We start from the raw sequence: 19,648 nt of genomic DNA on the forward strand, positions 1-19,648 counted from the left end.
GAAAGTCTTATTAAAGTGTTAATGATTATAAATGTGTTAATAAATGATAAAAAAGCTTAGTGTTGAACTCCTTCTAGATAAGCCTATATAATTACGAGTAGATAAGTTTGTAAAATGGTGGTAAACCAAAAATAAACCTTGGCTGAGTTTATTATAGGCTCTTCTAGGACCAAAACGCCCTCGTAACTTTAATTTTAAATTTTCAACTTTACTTACCACCCTTAAATCATGACATAACTTGACGTTTCAAAAGTGCTTGTAAACTAAGCCTAATTACATTATCAACCCATATTAGGCTCACTGTTGAGCTCGAGTCAATAGCCAATAGTCTACCACGCTGGCCCAATGCGGATTGGCAGACTTCACACACGCAGAAAATTATGAAAATTCTCTGGTATGCAGGTTTCCTCACGATGTTTTTCCTTCACCGTTTTGAGACACGTGATATTTAATTTCTTAAAATGCACACAACTGAAAAAGTTGGAAGTGCATTGAGGCAGAGGTCATATCCACTGGGCTATCACAACTCTAAGCCTAATTAAAAGAAATAATTTAAGAATTTGAAGTTTTACGAAATTTCATATAAAGAATTCTGAAATTCGTTTCGTTCGAATCGTTCGACGCGTTCGGCTGGGATGTGCGTTCTCCTTAAATGTCCACTGACAAAAGAACTGGCTTGGGACCGCAGGTAGGTCGCAGTTCGTGCTATATCGTAAAGAAACGTGTTCTGTTTACTCTGCGATACGGTCGCATACACGCGCATCACTATACGTAAAAGCCAGTGCAAGTATCGAGAGGCTATTATAATTTGTCGATAGTAATTTACGCCCCTCATTACGCCATTGCCATTCGTGGGGTTATGTGATACGCTCGTGTTTTTATACTGTGTCGATAGTTGTCCGAAAATGTTTTATTTTAAGGTGAGGTTCTGTTTTTTTTTTTTAATTATTTATAATATTTCAAAAGCGTTGTAAAACTGAATGATTTTAAGAAATCGTTTTCTTTTTTTAATTGAAAACGTTTATTTTATTTTTAATAGGAAGGTAGTTTTGTTTTGTGGCGATAACTTTATATAGTTTAAATGATTTAGATCTAAAAAATATTACAAAGGTTTGTGTAAGCTTTTTATATCTAAGCCAAATTATTTGATTTGTTAAATTATTATAATTGTCGGAGATTGGGAGGGTTTTTACGTTACCTAAGTTGGTAAGTTACTGACTGAATTTGTTTTTCAGTGTTTCCACATATGAAGTAATTGCCGCATTGACGAAACCTAATTACCTAAGTTATAGTTGTTTATACCTCACTAGTATCGTGATAGCCCAGTGGATAAGACCTCCGCCTTCGATTCTGGAGGGTGTGGGTTCGAATCCGGTCCGGGGCATGCACCTCCAACTTTTCAGTTGTGTGCATTTTAAGAAATTATAATCACGCGTGATCGATCACTCAAACGGTGAAAGAAAATATCGTGAAGAAACCTGCATACCAGAGAATTTTCTGCCAATCCGCATTGGGCCAGCGTGGTGGACTATTAGCCTAACTCATTCTGAAAGGAGACTCGAGCTCAACAGTGAGCCGAATATGGGTTGATAACGGACGATACCTTGCTAGTGTTATCTTTACTATTATTATAAAGAGAAAAAGTTTGTGGTGTTGTAGGGGTAAACTCTTGAAACTGAACCACTAGAAAGCCACGTTATATGTTAGTTACATACGCTATTTTATCATTCTCACTAGAACGGGAACCATGCGGGTGAAACTTCGGGGCGGTTAATACTTAATACCTTGTTAGTGTAGTGGTAAGTGGTAAGTGGCAGTCCAAAAGTCTCCTTTATGTGTATAAACTGAAGGTTTATTTCACTGATGACGGCTGCGACCTGCAGTTTTAACTGTACCATAGAACTGTTACAGTTAAATCGGCCGTCTGTAGGCAAAACTGAAAACTGTACAGAATTAACTGTACAATCAAAACTGAAGGTATGTAGCCCCATAGATTTTATATTATAAGATATGTCACTAACGCGTCGAAACTGAGTCGCACAATTATCTTAATTTCATTTAGACGCATAGTAAACATATAATGAATGAATGAATGAATGAATGATATTTTATTCATGAAAATGTAGGTTTAACATGATGGTACATATTATACAATTGAGCCTTTATACATTTTACCATAACTGGTGTATGAATTATCTTAAATAATTAAATACATTTGAATGAAGAAAAAAAAAGAATCTAAATTAATACAATGTCACGATTAGAAAATAATAAGTTAGAAAATGTCCATGTCCATAATATTATAGATGCCACGCGGTTTACTCCGCGTATAGGTAGTTCCCGTTCCCGTAGGAATATTAAAATATAGCCTTTGACACTTGGGCTTCTTGGATATAGTGTAGGTTGACAACAGTAAAAAAATTGTTTAAATCGGTTCAGTAGTTTTTTTTTTCATTTTATTGTTCAAAACAAAAAGTTCTACATTTTTTAGTTACATAGTATCCATCCTCATAAACTTGACGTTTTTGTGAGGATGGCGAGTTCACTAATTATTATATTATTTTAACTAGCTGACGCCGCGCCGTATCACCCGCGTGGTTCCCGTTCCCGTAGAATATACGGAGATAATATAGCCTATAGCCTTCCTCGATAAATGGGCTATCTAACACTAAAAGAATTTTTCAAATCGGACCAGTAATTCCTGAGATTAGCGCGTCCAATCAAACAAACAAACAAACTCTTCAGCTTTATAATATTAGTATAGATTACTATATTACACATTAGGGACATAATTAGGTACTGTTTTACAATGCCCAATTATGTCCCCTAAGGAATATTTTAATGCACCTTTTGAATATTTTAATGATTTACGCAATTCAATGCAAACAAACAAACAATAAAATATTTTCTCGTTATTATATTAGTATGGACTTGTTATATCTACTGTGATATGGATATTCCATGATTTCAACGGGATTACATATTATATTAAAAAGATTCTGGGTCAATTAACTTTAACAGACGGGTTATCGGCTGTTACAGTTATCTACCTAATTGGTGCCAAAAGTCTGTTTTTACACACTTGTGATTGTGTTACGAAATAAAAACAACGTTTAAGTAGGTAGGTATCCATAATTAATGCACAACGCTGAATGCAAGTCGATATTTAATAAGCTACTTATTCCCAAACCGGTTATTATTTGGTAGATTGCAAAATCAATTCATCATATCATCTTCTTAAGGCCATACGGTCAAATTTTCGAAAAAAAGTGGCCTATTTTTATTTTTACTTAACCTCGTTTGCGTTATCGTACTTTGTAACATGTAACAAACGTAACAAATAAATCCGAAATTCACCATCGTAACTAAAAAGTGTGAAATAAATAAAATAATTAAAGATGTCCAAAGTCACGCATTTATCTAAATGACATCCTAGAAATGACGCACTAAATCAAAATTTGGTCGCGAAACAAAAAGAGCTTGTAAATATTGTGATAATTAGTCATGATAAGTAATTAACTACATATGTACTACCCCACGGAATTTCCTACTTTACTATGTAAACAGATTTGCTGGCCTGTTCACTAACTTTAGCACGTTCGCTGCGGTACGAGGTCAATTGACCTCCTCGTACCACACCACATAAAGTTTTAGTATAAGGTCAAAAGACCTCGTAACGCACCACAGTAAAGTAAAGAAAAATCAGTGCCGCAGCGATCGTGTTAAGTAACTTTAGTGCATATACACGAAATTCTAACTATTGTGAGTAATTCTTAAGTCACGTGATTTTTAATTTTTTTTTTTAACCAACTTAAAAAAGGAGGAGGTTCTCAATTTGACGCGTGTTTTTTTTAAATGTTTGTTACCTCATAGCTTAGTCATTTAATTACCAACTTTGATAATTATTTTATTGTATGAAAGAGTAGGTATACTTCCAGATTGGTCCTATTTAATTTTCACGAAAATCGGTTCAGTGATTCGGCCAAGGCCGATGCCTACCTAGAGACGACATCAGCCAATTTAGAAATTATAAAATCCTAAACTGGCCCGTACTAGGATCGAACCCAGGACCTCACTATTGAGAACCACACATAAAACGGTAGGACGTTATAAGATTTTATAAGCAGCTTATTAGATAGAATTGCGTTTGCGATAGTTAATTTATTGTCGTTCGCGGTTTTCATAGTAGCGATGTGAGTAAAAATAGATTATCACACAACCTTGTGTTTTATCATAATTCCATGATACATGTAGTATTTGAATCGCCATCTTTTTTGAAATCCCCCATTTTTTTATTTTATTGTAATTAATAATAGTAATACTTCTGTTTCTAATAAGCGACTAAAAACTCACCGCTAGTCGCCGATAGCTTTCTTGCGAATGGTTTTCTAAGCGAAGCTTGACTGAGCAAGTAAAAACTTTGTCGCTGATAGCTTTCTTGACTGGGTTCGCTTTATTTTGGTTTTGACAGTTTTAGTTAAAAACAAACGGAACGCTAGAATTTCTGATGTTTGAATTTAGTTTGAAGCTAGAGTTTCTGAATTTCTGATTTCGGGGGTTTGTAATATGGCCTCCGACCGTGGCTATGGCTGGTCATTTTACCCAAGAATAAAAAACGCGCTGCCTCCGGCCGCGCACTTTATTACACTCCGGCCTTCGACCGGGGGTTTGTGATAGGGCCTCCAACCGTTGCTACGACTGGGCATTTTACCCAAGCATAAAAAACGCGCGGCCTACGGGTGCGCACTTCACCCGTGCACAAAAAAGGAGAACTTTACTGTACACTGGCCTTCTGCCGGGGGGTTGTGATTTTGTATTTATCGTATATAAAACATGCGAAAATATAAATAGAAGGGCCGAAGGGGTCGAAAGTGTACATCGATTTTCGCGGTCGCGAAAATTTTTCGAAGTCGCGGCATCTGCTAGTAAATAATAAATGTATTCTATCAATATATATACCCGGCACAAGGGTACAAATCGACGTATGGCCCTGAAATTATAGTAAGCGACACTTTTATCGTAAGCGACAACTGTATTTTGCAAAGTGTTTACTGACCATGAATTGTGACTCGACCTTAGTTTAGAAGCAATAAAATTAATAAAATTACCCTCCTTACATATGATTATAGATCCTTTATTGTTCGTTGACCCATTTTAAACGATCACCTGTATGGTCCGAGACATTGGTCCACTTGTGACAATTATTATTAGCAGACTCCCCGCGATTTTACTTGCATCAATATTTTATACTAGAGACTAGCTGACGCCGCGCGGTTTCACCCGCTTAATTCCCGTTCCCATAGGAATACGGTAATATTATATGGCCTATAACCTACCTAGATAAATGGGCTATCTAACACTGAAAGAATTTTTCAAATCGGACCAGTAATTCCTGAGATTAGCGCGTTCAACCAAACAAACTCTTCAGCTTTATAATATTAGTATAGATGAGACACTCATCAAAACTGAGGCGGACAAATGTGGAAAATTGACTTCATTTCATTTAGTCGCTTATTAAACAACGAACGTTTATTTCAACAAACAATGCCTAAATATCGACTACAATGTCGAGTTTTGTGTTCAGGAAGTGTAAAAACTATATATAAATAAATGTATATATATAGGGGCGGGGCCCCTTACGTGTAAAAGCAAAAATTTGTAAATGTGCTCCATAATCTCACTTAATCTTACAAAACGTACGATTTTCTCAAAAACAAAGTCGGCGTTTGCTAGTAATCTAATAATCCAGCTGAGAATTTAAACCAGGATAACTCAAAAACTAAAAAATAAAAATAAATACTACAATAAATGATGAAAGAACATAGAAAACTTTGTGCAATGAATGCTTTCACTAACATTGTGACTCTTTTATATTAATCGATGAGTTAAAAATAAAAATCGGTTCAACAAACTTCACTTGTGATACGTACAGCAACCGGATCCTACGATTTATGATATATATAAATGATGACTCATTAACAGATAAATGTAATTGTAGAATAGTTGTAAAATACTAGCAGACGGCTCGCGGTTCCACCCGCATAGTTCATATTAATTAAATTACTTATTACTTTTGTGAATCAGCTTATAATTGTTTTTTCTATGTATAGTATATACTTGATATCTTAGATTATGTTGTACCTATGAATTAATGGATATCTATGCTAAGAAGCGTACATAATATGTAAAAATTGTGAAAGTTGTGAAAATCTTTTGATAGCTAAGCATTAACTTAATTTAGCAATGTAATTAAATGTAAGCATGAATTTAATGTATTAGCGGTTGATTTTCCTTAATAAATAAATCTATACTAATATTATAAAGAGGAAAACTTTGTTTGTATGTTTGTTTGTTTGTTTGATTGTAATGAATAGGCTCAAAAACTACTGGACCGATTTTATTATCCACAAGTAACATAGGCTAAATTATATTTTGGAAAAAAAAGGGTTCCGTAAGATATTTGGGTTTTTCGGACACAAGGTGTAATAAATTAATTAAACAAATAAAAAAACCCGACTGCATAAAGTATAAAAAAACTGAAAAGAAAATAAACAAGCTCAGTCCAGAAGTGTATAAAGCAATTAGAAAACAGTCTTGACCTATTAAATAATGTAGAAGAAAATCATTCTATCCACTAAGGTTCCGACTGTTTTCTAATTGCTTTCTACACTTCTGGACTGAGCTTGTTTATTTTCTTTTCAGTTTTTTTATACTTTATGCAGTCGGGTTTTTTAATTGTTTAATTAATTTATTTATTTCACAACACAACACTTTTTAGTTACGATAGATGGTTAATTTCGGATTTATTTATTACGTTTATTACAAAGTATTACAATTTATACGTCCAACCGAGGTTAAGCAAATATTCAAAAAATTCTACGGAACTCGCACTTAGCCGATTTTTATAATCAATATATTTAATTTAGTCTATATTATAACTTCAATTCACAAACCTGCTCGCACCTATAGTCATCCGCCTCGCGTATTTTGTATAGACAACTAATAAATAACGTTTTTCTAATTGTAGTTTTTTTAAACATGGACATGATATACTATTTTAGAATCCTCATACAAAGTTCTTGAATTTGATACCCATATTGCAATATTAGAAAAAAAATTTTTTTTTTCACCTCGAGTCTATAGCGTATCACAGTCGTCTTGTTATTTTTTTTTAGTTTCACCTATCTAAGAACACTTGGGTTATTGAGACAAATTTAACGATATCCTAATTACGTAAATCCGTTCAGTGGTTTGGAAGATATGAGGTAATAAAGAATATTACATACATACATACAAGATACGCGCGAAAAACATAACCCTTCTTGCAGTCGGGTAAAAAATCAACCAAAAAAGTAGGGTAGGAGTAGGTAGGAGTAGGGTAGGGGTAGGGGTAGGCTAGGGGTAGGGTATGGGTAGGGTAGGGGTAGGATAGGCGTAGTTGAAAGTTTACATCAAGTTTCACGCGGACGAAGTTGCGGGCGTCGGCTAGTAAATAAATTAATGTAAAAATATAATTTTCAGGAATGTCTCATGTTACTGCTGATGATCAGCGGGCTGGCTTCATCAGCGTCACCATGCTGTCCCAACAACGAAATCATCCGACCTAGAGGGTACTGCCGCGATAACTCCACGGACAGGATCAACCTGAACTGCAAGATTGGGCACATGCTCCTCAAGGACATCATCCTCGACGGGAACAAGGTGTCTACTCAGGACTCGCCCAAATTCATCTTCGTGGAGGATCCTGATTTGTTAGTATTTTGTTTTAGTAATAGTCTCAGACGAATTATATAGGGACCTGTACCTACCTACCAAAAATCCCGTCAGACCCGAAAGGAGCATTCAATATCTATATATATATAAAAAAAATTTAATAAAAAAATACAACCGACTTCAAAACCTAAAAACGTACCCACTAAACTAAAAAGCTAAAAATAACATCATAATATGTTCTACCTGCTGATCAGTATGAAGGCGGTGCTAAGCCGGTGATGTATTAATTCAAGCCATGTGAGAATATCTTATAGATTTGTGTTGTTTCAAGTGGTCCTGTCAGATATGGCTTAAATTAAGACAACACCGGCTAAGCACCACCTTCATACTGATCAGCAGGTAGAACATATTATGATGTTATTTTTCGCTTTTTAGTTTAGTGGGTACGTTTTTAGGTTTTGAAGTCGGTTGTATTTTTTTTATTAAAATTTTTATTATTTTTCCATTTTTAGTATAAAATTTCATCTCAAACGAATACATAAGACCCCAATGACCATCACAACCTATCTTGGTACAAAATTCTTAGCAATACAAATTAATCAAGCCCAAACACAAGGTAGCTACCGTAAACCGTTAAGGGGTTCCCTTAATTGACCTTGGTCTTCATCATCAGACCCCTAATAACAGACACAACTCATCTAGGTAGAAAGTTCTCATCAGTACAAATTAATCAACGCCAAACACAAGGTAGTTACTGTAAACTGTTAAGGAATATATATATACATGGATGTTTTCCAGTGTCTGGGCGTGTTTATACATTATATAAGTATTTATATCTAGTATATAAATATCTATACTAATATTATAAAGCTGCAAAGTTTGTTTGTTTGATTGAACGCGCTAATCTCAGGAACTACTGGTCCGATTAGAAAAATTCTTTCAGCGTTAGATAGCCTATTTACCGAGGAAGGCTATATACTACATATTATCCCCATATTCCTACGGGAACGGGAACCACGCGGGTGAAACCGCGCGGCGTCAGCTAGTTTCATTATACTAGACCAACTTAATATTAACTTCTACGGTAATATGTATTTTCAGATATACAAGCCCTACCTACTTAACAATGACTATTAATTAATATTTTCAGATTTTGCATCGGCCAAATGTATCGAAACGCAAGCGATCTAAGCCTGGGACTGATCCCAGTCGCAGTGACGTGCTTTGAAGAAATTCCAAAATCCAATATTGAAACTGGTGGAATTCTGACGCTTGTATCTGTGGTCTTCCTTCTCCTTACCTTCGCCGTTTACATGTATTTGCCGCAAATGAGGTAACACACAATACACAAAACAACGTAGACAGAGAAGTAAATAGACAAGGAAATGGCGTGCTGTTACAAGTTAAAAAGATATACGATTTCAAACATTTGACACACTAGACTAAATTTTCTCATCAATATATTTCACTCGAAGTTGGGTATTTATAATTTGCAAAAAGTGGAGGTTGTAACTTCATGTTCACAATACTTTATAAACGTAACATATTGGTATATTATTTGTTAAAAGCATAAAAAATCTGTTACAATGACAATTTTCAAACTTTTATGGACCATCATTGTGTCTGAAAAGCAGCACGCTTCATGGCACCAAAGTCCGCGCACAAGCTGTTCTTTTTATAGATATTCAATATCTGTCTAATTACTTCTAAATCTACGATGCATATATAAAATGTAAATGTGTTGAAATGCCACGTTAAAATTAATTGGATGCATGTAACTTTGGAGATCACATTTCTTTTTATTATTTCAGGGACCTACAGGGTGTATGTTACATGTGCATGTGTGCAAGCATGGCGTTAGGGTTTCTATCTCTTGGCATTCTACAGCTCAGCCCCGGATTCAGAGGTCAAATATGTGCAATCACAGGTAATTCTTAATTTTTTTTTAAACCAGCTCATGACTAAGGACCCCGCATGGGTTCGAAACTAGTCGGGCATACTCCGACCTAATATCACGTGAGTTTTAGCCGTGTTTCATAATCAATTAATAATTCTTAAATGCTTATTTTCTTTTGAGGTAATACTTAAAGTACCATACAATATTTTGAATAATTTTATAGTAAAAATGTTTAAATTTCGTTAATTATTATTTTTGTAAAAGTAATTTTAGGAGATATATGCATTTCATCAGTCATGTGCTTTTATTAGTAATGTAATAATGTAATTTGATGTAAAAGTGTAATTGTATGTTTCAGGATTTCTAGTCTACTTCTGGATGATAGCTACGTTCTCGTGGATGAACGTGATAAGCATAAACATGTATAGAACTGTTGAGTAAGTTTTATTAAAATGAACTTTCTAATTTAATTATCAATAGTCAATAGTCAATGAATAAAGGCCTCCAGGATAATAAGCTTTTTGTAGGTATTTCCAAACACCATGATTGTGAACCGCTTGCATCCAGCGACTCTCTGCGACTCACTTGATGTCGTCACCTAATGGTAAATCTTATATGTGGTCATGTTTTCAGAGATGCCAGTTACTTGAAGAAGACCGAGAGGAAACAGCACCTCATATACAATTGCTACGCTTGGGGCTTCGCCATTTTCTTCTTGTTCGTGTCTCTTATAACCGATCTGGTGGAAGGAGAGCACTATAAGCCAGGAATAGGAGACAACAGTTGCTGGTTTAATGGTAAGTTGCATTTATATGCACGGAATTTGTGATGATATTCACTTAGTAAGTAGAAATTAATATGTATAAGAATCTATAGGTAAAAATAGATGCGACTTAAAAACTGTTCAATAATGTTTACGTATTTACTGATAATAACTTGTACCGCTTTGTTCGTGACATTTTCAAGGACTTGCACTTTACATAATTATAACAAAAGGTCTATTCCATTTAAGTCTTCTTACTAATTTCGTTAAGCAGCATTCTTAAAGCAAATGCCAATTATAAAAAGGTATTTATTTTTCGTACATCTTTCGCAGCATCAGATAATAATCTTTACTAATATTATCAAGAGGTAAAGAGGTGAGGTTGTAAGTTTATCTCTGAGATCTACTAAACCGATTCTGATGATTCTTTTATTAATAGAAAGCCATGTTATTTGAGCGTGCACAGTCATAGATAATCGTATTAATTTTGCAGGTCGTACTGAAACATGGATATTCTTCTACGGACCAATTGCCGTGTTGATCACCGCAAACATACTCCTCTTTGTATTGTCGTCCTTGAAATTGTGGAGAAGTACCAGAAAGTACGAAGTCAACAAGTTAAATAACCTCAAGCATAAGTAAGTAATATTAAGTATAAATTATCAATTGAAATCAACCCGATACACAACAATGCTTAGAATATAAGCGAATGATGGCGACGTTGCTTGGCAAGTTGAGAGCAGTTCTTTCTCGAATAAGCTCAATCACACAGAGTTTAAGTTGAGTTTAACTCAAATGATACGAGTTCGTAAGATAAAAACCAATTAAGAATCAAATTATTCATAAGCCTTAGGTTAACTGAATGAAGCAAACTGAAGCAGAGCAAGTATCAAGTTTCAGATTGGTGTTTATGTTGTTGTAAAAAAAAACATTTTTTTTTCTAGGTTCCTGACTTCTCTGAAACTATTCCTGGTGATGGGCATTTCCTGGGTATTCGAAATAGCTAGTTTCGCTCATGGCGAATCCCACGTAATATGGTGAGCAGACACGTTTTTAGAAAATTGTATTTACCTACAAAATATAAATTAAGTTAATTTGTTTTCTACGTTATGCGGGCCAACTAGCCGCAGTCGAAGTCACATATGATTTCTTAATTACAATAAAGTGACCAGAACAAAATAGAAATTCGCCATTAATTAATGATCATATCTGGAACCTATGGGAGGAATAAACCTTTTCCATTTATGTTATTGAGGCTGTTGAATTTTATTTCCAGGCGAATAATGGACATTTTCAACTGTCTCCAAGGGGTGGTGATATTTTTAATCCTGGTTGTATTCCGGAGGCGCGCCATACGTGGTCTTGCCAGTGAGAACTGCTGTTTGTTCATCACTCGTCCGTGGGCTGAGAAACTGAGTCCAGATGATGATGCGGACGACGAGGAAATACTGGCTGATGATACGGTGGAGGTTAGGCTTAATTGATAGAAAAAAAAAAAAATGTTGCCAAATTACGAATTTATAGATATACAGTATATTGTATATAGATTTTGATTGGGTGCCCGTAAAGCAAAATCTTCCTAATGACGCCTACACCACTATTTTTTTATGTTATATACTGTTATTGCGTCTATAATTTTTGCGTTTATAATGTAATATACTCACTATTGATATCTACTTTGAAGGTAGTTACGAAAATGTTCCAAAATTTTGCGAAAACGGTCAATATTTGTCAATCAAGAACATCGTAGAATATACTCGTATATAATTAATCTGTGAATAAGAAGTCTTTTTATTTGCTAACTTCAGACAATAAATATTGGCTGGTTAATTATATATTCACTAAACTCGTGATCACCACAAAGCACTCAAGTAATACATACCTCAGTGATTTTAAGTACCCCTTACGTACCTAGTACATTTAAATTTAAATTAGGTATAAATTGTCTATTTAAACTTAGCTGAAAGGTTTTCAAAGTTGAAAACAGCAACGTATTGAGCCGCTGGTAGGAATACTTCTAAAGCTGTACTGTACTGTACTTTTAGGGTGTTACTTGAGCATTATGATAGGAAAACTTAATGAAGTGAGTCACATAAATTTATGTCATAATTATATACTTTTATATTGTACGTTGTATATAGAATTAAAGTTACTATATAAATTACTACACTGTACTAGAGATTACTTAATAATAGATTTAAGCTCACTAATTTGAATCTCCAAAATCAAAATATACTCGATAGTTTTTATTCGTTTGAAGAAAGTCATTTAGTGTGAAATATTGAAATTAATGTTTTTATTTAAGTTAAGACCTATTTTAATTTAAGAATGCATTTAAGTTTTTCGTGCAATATTGTACACATTTTAATTATCAGACAATGTATTTATATTGAGAATAGTTAAATGTAATATGCAAAAAAAATATTTAAGTACATAATTAATTTTAAGTTCAATTTTCGTTATCTTTTGTGAAAGTGAAAGGTCCAACAGATCAATTGAACGAAATTTATTAAAAAAAAATAATAGACCAAATATGTTAAAGAAATATAACATGTGCCATATTTTATTTATTTATGTTTGTTGTATTAATATTTAAACGATTCAGTTACCTTTATTCTCCTTTGTTTTCAGATTATTTTTATTTTAGTTAGAAATTAATTAGTTAAAACTTAGGGTTTTCTAATTTTTCGTAAACCGCGACACCAAAAAAATAAAAACCCTACCATGTAGCGGAAAACAAAGAAACTATTATCTTCCACTAGCTAAAGCACTGAAGACTAAAAAGTGGTAGTTTCTGGTCAGGCTATACTCGAAAAATGCATGCTAAACCTCAGAGTTTGAATAAAAAGCAGATTGCCTGATATTTATGTAAAGCAATGAATAAAGATTATCATGTTAATATTTAATTTTTATTTAATTATATTGCCTTCAAACACCTAAAAGATTCATTTCTCACAGCCCGAGCAACTACTAATCCCCAATTATTATCTGTGTAAAAGTTAGAACCAAAAACTGTAAAAAAACAACAGCATATTTTTTTGTCGTGGACAGTTTCTCTGTCTACGTTTTTCCTATTCTGTGGGTTGCACTCACTTGGCTGTCAGTGTCAAAACTAATGTCAATGTATCTATACATCCGCGTGGAAATCAATGTAAACTTTCAAGCCCTATTTCACCAGTTTAGTAAATCACATTATATTTCGTATATTTTTTTATGATCTCTGAATCGTAGATTTCAAACAGCCAGTTCGCCATCTTGGGGAGGCCGCCACATTGGATTTGTAATGCCGTTTCTTAGCTAGTCATGTATTGTCACTCAGAGCGTGTGCAAAATTTCATCCTAATCGAAGACCGGAAGTTGGGCAAATTAAGATTCCAAGATTCTCTTACATACATATTTTACAAGTGAAGCTAATAAGCGTGTTAATAAGCTTTCATTTGACATATTAGACATACTATAACTCATAAGGGTATTTATGTAACATTAATTAACACTTTATAGCTACATAATATATAGAGTGTGAAAGCAGGTAACCTTTACGTTTTCAATTCTACTGGCTATATTCTTCTAACTAGTGTACGATTTTTATTAACTAAGCAAAGAGGGTAGTTAGTTAAATACATTAAAAAAAATTAATCATTTGATACTCACCGAGAGCAGTGTACTAGGGTACCTATGTGCAATGTGTCAATGCGAATATTTTTTATCATTTATTTACTACTAGCGGACGCCCGCGACTTCATCCGCGTGGAATTCAGTTTCTCACAAATCCAGCCCGGAACCATGGATTTAAATGAATGAATGAAGGGATTTACATGAATCATAGTAGCCTATGTGTTAATCCAGACTAAAATCTATCTTTACTTCAAATTTCAGGTGATTCGGTTCAGTAGCCGAGACGTGAAAGAGTAACAAACATTCATATCATAAAAATCATCAGTTTTCCTAAATCTCGGGAAATCATGGATTCTTTCAGGATAAAAGGTAGCCTATGTGTAAATCCAGAGTAAAATCTATTTCCATTCCAAAATTCAGCCAAATCGCTTCAGTAGTAGCGGCGTAAAAGAGTAACAAACATCCAAACAGTCATACATGCATACAAACTTGCACGTTTACAATATTAAGTAGGAAGTAGGATAATAGATATCACTATCACATATCAACAAGCCATACACGAGACTTCTCTCAGAACGAGAGGGGTCAGGGGTTAGATATAATATACAGATATATATTTACGCCCCTCATTACGCTATTGCCATTCGTGGGGTGATGTGATATTCGCTAGTGTCTTTTAGTGTGGTGTTGTCGGTAGCTGTCCAAAAATGCTTTATTTGAAGGTAAGGTTTTTTTTTTTATTATTTAATATTAGGAGAATATCAAATACATTCAAAAAATATTAAGAAACACTTCTTTTGAATTGAAATTGATTCTCTTTTTCATTGGAGGTAGTTTTGTTTAGTGACGAAAACTGAATTTGACTTTTATTTGACCTTTGAATATATTTTTATGACACATTCAGGAAAAAAGTCAATGTTAACTAATAAAAGTAAGGTTTAAAATTTCAAAAACAATCAAAACATAAATAGATGAAAGATACTAGGTATTTATATTTTTATCTTTTTTATATTGTATGTGACTTTTTCATTTTAAAACCGCCAGACCTTCGTCATTTTATAAAAATATATAACCTTTAAAGGCAGATTATCGCATGGCATAGCTAATAGGTATTCAGTATGATACATGTTAGATAGATATAAATTTAAATAAAACGTTTGTTAAAGACTACAGCAACAAATGCACTCTGCAACAATATTTCCTGTGATATAGAACAGATAACACGAGTATGATTAAATTACATCATGGATTGTAATTACTATAGTAGTATTGCCCAATGACTCAAGTAACAGGCAAGTTGACATTTGTGAAAGGGTCATATTTTGTTCACAAACGTTCTATTAGATCGTTAAAAATAATTCGTATTTTTTGAGACTTGAATACTCCCAAATTGTAATTTAAAAATGAATAGTTGATAAATTAAATAAAGCTGTCCGCCAAGGGCGTATATTGGGGAGGGGGCGCTGTGCCCACCTTAGAATGAACCTGTGCCCACACACCAATTCTATTATGATACTAATAACAGACTAAATGTCGGCCATTCCTGGAAATAATCCTAGATACGCCAATGCTGTCCGCTCAGGTTATCTGTGCCATTACGCCAAGCTAGCTTTGTTTCCAAGATTTCGCCTTTCAGATACTTACACCAAAAGTCTAATAGGTAATTACCATCTCTGTATTTAACGAGATTGTAGGAAAACTAGGACTTTAAGCCAGGTTTTTCAGGAATGTCTTCTGTTACTACTTGTGGTAAGCGGGCTGGCTTCATCAGCGTCACCATGCTGTCCCAACAACGACATCATCCGACCTAGAGGATACTGCCGCGATAACTCCACGGATAGGATCAACCTGAACTGCGAGAATAGTTACATGCTCCTCAAGGACATCATCCTTGACGGGAACAAGGTGTCAACTCAGGACTCGCCTGAAGTCGTCATCGTGGAGGATCCTGCTTTGTTAGTATATTTTTTTTTTTGGTAGGTCAATAATGTAACCGCATAGTATCGTAATGTATCGGCCTTTTACTTTATAATCTTGTTCCTCTATCGCCATTCTAGCACAGAACAGCGAGACGTAGTGAAAAAGAAAAACTGTGCCTAGTGGGAGTTTTCAATATTTTCATTGATGGAATTGAAACAGTTGTGCAGTAGTGCCACTAGATGGCGCTGTTTCAATTCCTTAGAAATTCGCGTTTACGTTACGTGACAGTAACAGTATCAAACTGCCACTAGGCCCTCTGTTAGGATGTGGAATGACCTTTCGGCGTCTGTGTTTCCTGACACCTACAATTTGTGCACCTTCAAGGCAAGAGTGAATGGGCATCTAGGCAAGCGCGCTTCATCTTAGACCTCATCATCGCTCACCATCAGGCATTATTGTAGTCAAGCGCAAGCCTATCCAAAATAGAAGAAAAAAATGTCTAACGGCCTGGGATGGAACCCTAAAACACGCGGGTATTCAAAAGGCGCTATTTAAAATCTAAGATTTCATCTGTGCGAAAATAAGATGTTATATAATATTTTCAGATTTTGCACCGGCCGAATGTATATTAACGCAAGCGAGCCAAGCCAGGGACTCATCCCAGTCGCAGTGGCGTGCTTTGAAAAATGGCAAACAAAAAATTACAAATTCGTAACAAGTGGTATTCTGGCGCTTGTCTCTGTGGTCTTCCTTCTCTTCACGCTCGCTATTTACATGTATTTGCCGCAGATGAGGTAAATAACACTTCAACTTAACATTACTAACATTACAGAGCTTGATTTTTAGGCCGACTAGTGCAGCTTCAGAAATCTATGAGAACAATTTTGATGCTATTGCTTGGCAAATTCGATCGTAACCCCTCTGTCCGCGCAGGCCGGAAGGGGGGTATAATATAATACGTAAATGTTGAGATAAAATTTTATATAAATAATTTGGGAGATGATTTTTTTTATAATTTCAGGGACCTACAGGGGGTATGTTACATGTCCATGTGTGGCAGCATGGTGTTAGGGTTCCTATCTCTTGGCATTCTACATCTCAGCCCCGGATTCAAAGGTCAAATATGTGCAATCACAGGTAATTGATAAGTGCTTATATTGTTTTAAGATAGTACTATACAATATTAATATATAGAATTGTTTGTTATAATGTGACTACGCTACGCTACTTAAATCTGTGTTACTGTAAAAATAATTTATATCTTGGTCATTTGCGCAACAATCACTTTTCTTATTCTTAATTTGTAATTTTTGCGGATATTTGCATGTCGTGTTTACTTTACTGTGAACTTGCATTAAACATATAAAATACCATTGTCATAATCACATAACTAATAAATAAATAAATAATATGGTGTAAAAGTGTAATTTTACGTTTCAGGTTTTCTAGTCTACTTCTGGATGATCTCTATATTCTCGTGGATGAACGTGATAAGCATTAACGTATATAGAACTGTAGAGTAAGTTTTGTCAATATATTTGTTGTTTATATATTTGCTAGCTGCGCCCCGCTAGTTTACCCCCGTTCATCCCGCTTTCTCTTTTCCGTTTTCTTAAATAACATATATAGGGTAATTTTTATGTAGATACATAAAAATTACCCTATATGTTATTTAAGACTACATTCTATCTCTAAGTAGTAAGTAAGCCTTAATAACTCAGCGGTAAAGGGGCCAGTGGTGGTTCTATCACCGACCGCTGGACAATTCTCGCACCCACTCCTTCCGTCACAGTCTTTGCATTGCATCCAGCGACTCACTGCGACTTGATGTCATCACCTAATGGTAAATCTTATGTGTGGTCATGTTTTCAGGGATGCTAGTTACTTGAAGAAAACCGAAAGGAAACAGCACCTCATATACAATTGCTACGCTTGGGGCTTCGCCATTTTCTTCTTGTTCGTGTCTCTTATAACCGATCTGGTGGAAGGAGAGCACTATAAGCCAGGAATAGGAGACAACAGTTGCTGGTTTAAAGGTAAGTTGAATTTATATGCACGACATTTGTGATGATGTTTAGAATGATTAGGTAAATAATTAAAAACGACTATGAATATGATTTCGAAAATTATTTTATCAATTAATAGAAAGCGGCTTTAATTGTGAGTATGCATATTCGTAGATAATCGCATTCATATTGCAGGTCGTACCGAAAGATGGATATTTTTCTACGCACCAATTGCCGTTCTGATCACTGCAAACATAATACTCTTTGTCTTGTCGTCCTTAAAATTGTGGAGAAGTACCAGAAAGTACGAAGTGAACAAGTTAAATAACCTCAAGCATAAGTGAGTTACATTCACATATTAGTGCCTGCAGTAACTATAACAATTCAAGTCGAAACACAGCAGTGTTAAGAATACAAGCGATGTTGCTTGGCAGAAATAAGAACCATGTTGCTTAGCAAAAATAAGAGCGATGTTTCTTGGCAGAACTAACAGCGATGTTGGTTGGCAGAAATAAGATTGATGTTGCTTGGCAGAAATAACAGCGAGGTTGCTTGGCAGAAATAATAGGGATGTTGCTTGGCAGAAATAACAGCTATTTTGGGTGGCAGAATTAAGAGGGATGTTGCTTGGCAGTAAAATAGGGATGGCGACGTTGCTTGATAAGTTAGGAGTGTTTTCTCGAATGAGCTCAATCACAAAGAGCCTTAGGTTGAATCATTCAATTTTAAAACAACCCTCAGGTTGACTAGACAAAGCATAGCAAGCACTAATATGTTTCAAAATGGTGTCTTTGTAAAAAAATGGTTGTTCTAGGTTCCTGACTTCTCTGAAATTATTCCTGGTGATGGGCATTTCCTGGGTATTCGAAATAGCTAGCTTCGCTCATGGCGAATCCCACGTAATATGGTGAGCAGATACGTTATTTAAAAATTGTTCTTACCTAAAAATTACTTATTTTTTTACCTACATAATACAAATTAAGCAAAGTTTCTACGTTATGCGTGCCAACTATTCGCGGTCAAAGTTACAAAAATGATTTCTAAATTGTAATAATAAAGTGACCAGAACAAATTAGAAATTCACCATTAATAAAACTACATAACTCGACTGTAAATGTTTTGGCCACTATATTAGAGAAAATAAAATTAATAAATAATGCAAAATTTAGTAAGAGTGGACGTGCCTTTTTATTTCTAATTAAGAAAAAAACAGTGCTTGGATTAATAAGTACGACAGTTCATCGATAATAGACATAATGTTCACATTTGAAACCTGTGAGACAAATATTTCATTTTCTATTTATGTTATTGAGGCTCAAGTTAATTTTATTTGCAGGCGAATAATGGACATTTTCAACGGTCTCCAAGGGGTTGTTATCTTTTTAATTCTGGTCGTATTCCGGAGGCGCGCCATACGTGGTCTTGCCAATGAGAACTGCTGTCTGTTCTTCACTCGCCCATGGGCTGAGAAACTGAGTCCAGATGATGATGCAGACGACGAGGAGATTCTGGCTGATGATACGGTAGCGGTAAGACTTAATTGATAGAAAAGAAACAAAATTGCCAAAATATGGATTTATAGATGTATAGTATATTTTATAATGGATCTTGTTTGAGTGCCTGTAAAGCAAAAATGACGATTTATATGCTTCCATCTCAATATTTTTTATGAATATTATTGTGTCGGTAATTTATTTTATAACGTATACCTCACTCACTATTGATGCCTTGAGG

At 34.7% G+C, this 19,648-nt stretch overlaps 3 protein-coding genes across 3 annotated transcripts in view; 2 read left to right on the forward strand and 1 right to left on the reverse strand.

The window, feature by feature from the left end:
• The window catches only part of LOC112047456 (RNA helicase aquarius), a 110,174-nt gene that overhangs the window by 70,655 nt on the left and 19,871 nt on the right, over positions 1-19,648 (reverse strand). The gene's annotated exons all lie outside the window — the stretch shown is intronic.
• LOC112047461 (probable G-protein coupled receptor Mth-like 3) lies at positions 697-13,279 on the forward strand. Its single transcript, XM_024084589.2, has 9 exons — positions 697-920; positions 7,522-7,751; positions 8,864-9,046; positions 9,525-9,640; positions 9,969-10,047; positions 10,244-10,407; positions 10,867-11,011; positions 11,318-11,410; positions 11,650-13,279. Exons 1-9 carry the CDS (start codon positions 906-908, stop codon positions 11,855-11,857), a joined length of 1,233 nt encoding a protein of 410 aa, XP_023940357.2. The 5' UTR covers positions 697-905; the 3' UTR covers positions 11,858-13,279.
• On the forward strand, positions 14,620-19,485 carry LOC112047460 (probable G-protein coupled receptor Mth-like 3). Its single transcript, XM_024084588.2, has 9 exons — positions 14,620-14,710; positions 15,714-15,943; positions 16,514-16,702; positions 16,930-17,045; positions 17,349-17,427; positions 17,781-17,944; positions 18,110-18,254; positions 18,729-18,821; positions 19,251-19,485. The coding sequence occupies exons 1-9, from the start codon at positions 14,696-14,698 to the stop codon at positions 19,456-19,458; spliced, it is 1,239 nt and encodes a 412-aa protein (XP_023940356.2). The 5' UTR covers positions 14,620-14,695; the 3' UTR covers positions 19,459-19,485.

Source organism: Bicyclus anynana, chromosome 21, assembly GCF_947172395.1.
Source record: "Bicyclus anynana chromosome 21, ilBicAnyn1.1, whole genome shotgun sequence".
Taxonomy (NCBI): domain Eukaryota; kingdom Metazoa; phylum Arthropoda; class Insecta; order Lepidoptera; family Nymphalidae; genus Bicyclus; species Bicyclus anynana.

Coding starts and splice junctions, on each gene's coding strand:
- LOC112047460 (XM_024084588.2), top strand. Junction 17,046..17,348: donor TCAAATATGTGCAATCACAG/GTAATTGATAAG, acceptor TTTACGTTTCAG/GTTTTCTAGTCTACTTCTGG. Junction 17,428..17,780: donor AACGTATATAGAACTGTAGA/GTAAGTTTTGTC, acceptor TCATGTTTTCAG/GGATGCTAGTTACTTGAAGA.
- LOC112047461 (XM_024084589.2), top strand. Junction 9,047..9,524: donor ATGTATTTGCCGCAAATGAG/GTAACACACAAT, acceptor TTATTATTTCAG/GGACCTACAGGGTGTATGTT. Junction 11,012..11,317: donor TTAAATAACCTCAAGCATAA/GTAAGTAATATT, acceptor TTTTTTTTCTAG/GTTCCTGACTTCTCTGAAAC.